Source organism: Penaeus monodon, chromosome 13 (genome assembly GCF_015228065.2).
Source record: "Penaeus monodon isolate SGIC_2016 chromosome 13, NSTDA_Pmon_1, whole genome shotgun sequence".
In the NCBI taxonomy this organism is placed as follows: Eukaryota; Metazoa; Arthropoda; class Malacostraca; order Decapoda; family Penaeidae; genus Penaeus; species Penaeus monodon.
In genome coordinates, this window is record NC_051398.1 from 36,507,958 (window position 1) to 36,510,457 (window position 2,500).

The following is a 2,500-nucleotide window of genomic DNA, read 5'->3' on the forward strand; positions in this document are numbered from 1 at the left end:
AACAGTGACATAGTGTCCTCCTATGTTGAAATGTTGTAATCACCTACCCTGTGCTAATTTTTCTTTAATAACAAGATATTCCTGTCATCCGTCCCTTTTCATTTTTTTTTTTTTTTTAATTATTATTATTATTTTTTTTATAACATGACATCCCTATTACCTGGATTCAATGGGTTAAATTCTATATGCATAAAATGGAACAAATGTTTCATACAATTGTACTTCGATTTGCAACCCCACTATAAACATGCTAAGCATAGCCAGGCCTAAAATTAATGGATGCTTCCACACCACAATAACACAGTAACACATTGACATCTTACAGCCACCCACATGTTTGTTTCCTTATTAATTTATTTTTAATTTCAACTCCTCTTCCAGAAACAAAAATGTTTTGGCATGTACCATGAGTGTCATTATGTATGGTTAGGTGGCTATAAAAGGACAACAAAGAGAAAGTGACTAGAAAGAGGCTGAAAATGTATACATTAACTGTTTTTATAGCAAATACATGTATATACAGGTATGTAATTCTACATATATATATATATACAAAGAAGTATATAAGAACATATAATTTTTTTCTTACTTAGTTGTATACTCCAATGTACCAGTTGGATCTTGCTGCAAATCAAATTCTTGCTCAGCTGCAGAATTTACATCATCAAAAGTCATATGAGGACGATTCTTGAATCTGAGGAAGAAAGTAAGCACTACTGTTTGCTGGAAAAGTAAGCATTTAAAATTATATCCTACACACATACACAACAGATACATACATAACTGCATACACTTAAAGTACATCTGTGTGTGTGTGTGTTACAGTTATCTAGTATATAGTATTAGTATATATAGATAACTGTATACCAATGTGGTCCTTGATGTAGGCTATACATGCACATATATGTAAGCATATATGCACATGTGTACAAACACACATTATAATTATTACTATTATTATTGTTACTATTATATCAACATTAGAATAATAACTATTCATTATTATGATTATTATTATTATTATCATTACTACTTTTACTTATATTATCATAATTATTATTATTATACTATCATCATTATTTATATTCATACTTAAAATTCCATCTCTCTTTTATTTTGAAATTCTTTCATTAACATAAGCCTGCACTTAAATGTTTTTGTTTTTTGTTTTTTGGTTTACACCTATATGGCTCTAGAATTTGTTTACCCCATTCCAGAATTTTCAGCAAGAAAGGTTTTATTTTTGTTGTTATTATCATTGGTAATATGGTTAATTATACCAATAATAACATTGTGACTGATAAGTGTAGTAGAAATAAATTGAAGGTAAACAGGTCTGGTAAGGTAGGCCTAGTAATTGACTCACTGGTGACAAAGTGCTTTGTGAATTCATCTGTGTAATCACAACTAACAAAGCAAAATGAGTCTCCAGTGCATGTACCTGGTGCCAATAAAGCTTTGCATAAAAGTATTGGGTTTAATTAACTTACAGTCGCATTTTTCTAGGGTGATGTCCATTTTCACCACCTACGAGGATAATCCCCTTCAACTTGATGTTGTCAGTAAACCTGCAAAGAAAATCTGCCTCATGAGAAGAAATATATATATATATATAGATATTATATATTATATAGATATATATCATATATACATATATGATTATATATAATATATACATATATACATATATACATATATCTATATATATATATATATATATATATATATATATATATATATACTATTATATAATATATATATATATATAAAGAATATCTTACATTCATTATTGATACATAGGGAGAGACACTGATAATAAACATGTCACGACTACTTACGGAATATTGAAGAGCAGCTCCTCATCAGCATCACTTTCCACAAACTGTAAAATGATATAAACAGTTCGAATAACAAACATAACAGCTAATGTAAAATTATCTTAAAATAATCAATATAGCTTTTGAGAAATGAAAAATTTGTTTCTGAAAACTGGAAAGCAACATTTCCTTGACTTATTGACATTAATACCTCACATTGTTATTATTCTGGGACTAAGATGCTGGATTCCTTATCTAATGTTGTGAGCTACAGTTTATCTGGTGCCACAACTGATTAGGATCCAAACTATTCCTAGTATGCCATGGGAGGTAACTTAACTGTAGGTCGAGGCTTTGTGTCATCCAATTTATCTATTATCAATCTTCCTAGTACTTCTTAGCTGTGCATAAATGTACTAAACTTGGTGAAGTGGCTATGCCTTACCTTTTCCCTGTCAAGTCTCTCTTCCCAAGGTTTGAAAACGGTTTTACCTGAGTCCTCAACAGCTTCATTTAGACACTCCACATTATCAATGTCTATCCGTGTGTACAGGCTGTAGGCCACACCCAGTTCAGCTGGAGTGTGATCATGGCCTTCACAAGAGCCATGACCTGAGTGGTCATGGCCGTGACCACCACCACCACAACCTGACATTGCTTGATTTTCTGTAAATATTAATAAT

The 2,500-nt window shown here is 30.9% G+C and overlaps 1 protein-coding gene across 1 annotated transcript in view; it reads right to left on the bottom strand.

Moving 5' to 3' along the window:
• The window catches only part of LOC119580272 (PITH domain-containing protein GA19395-like), a 4,035-nt gene that overhangs the window by 1,527 nt on the left and 8 nt on the right, over positions 1-2,500 (bottom strand). The window contains exons 1-4 of the mRNA XM_037928316.1: positions 2,263-2,500; positions 1,839-1,882; positions 1,491-1,568; positions 590-694 (exon numbers count right to left, since the gene is read on the bottom strand). The exon at positions 2,263-2,500 is cut by the window's right edge and continues 8 nt beyond it. Coding sequence (XP_037784244.1) covers positions 590-694; positions 1,491-1,568; positions 1,839-1,882; positions 2,263-2,472 — 437 coding nt within the window. The 5' untranslated portion in view covers positions 2,473-2,500. The remainder of the gene's footprint in view (positions 1-589; positions 695-1,490; positions 1,569-1,838; positions 1,883-2,262) is intronic.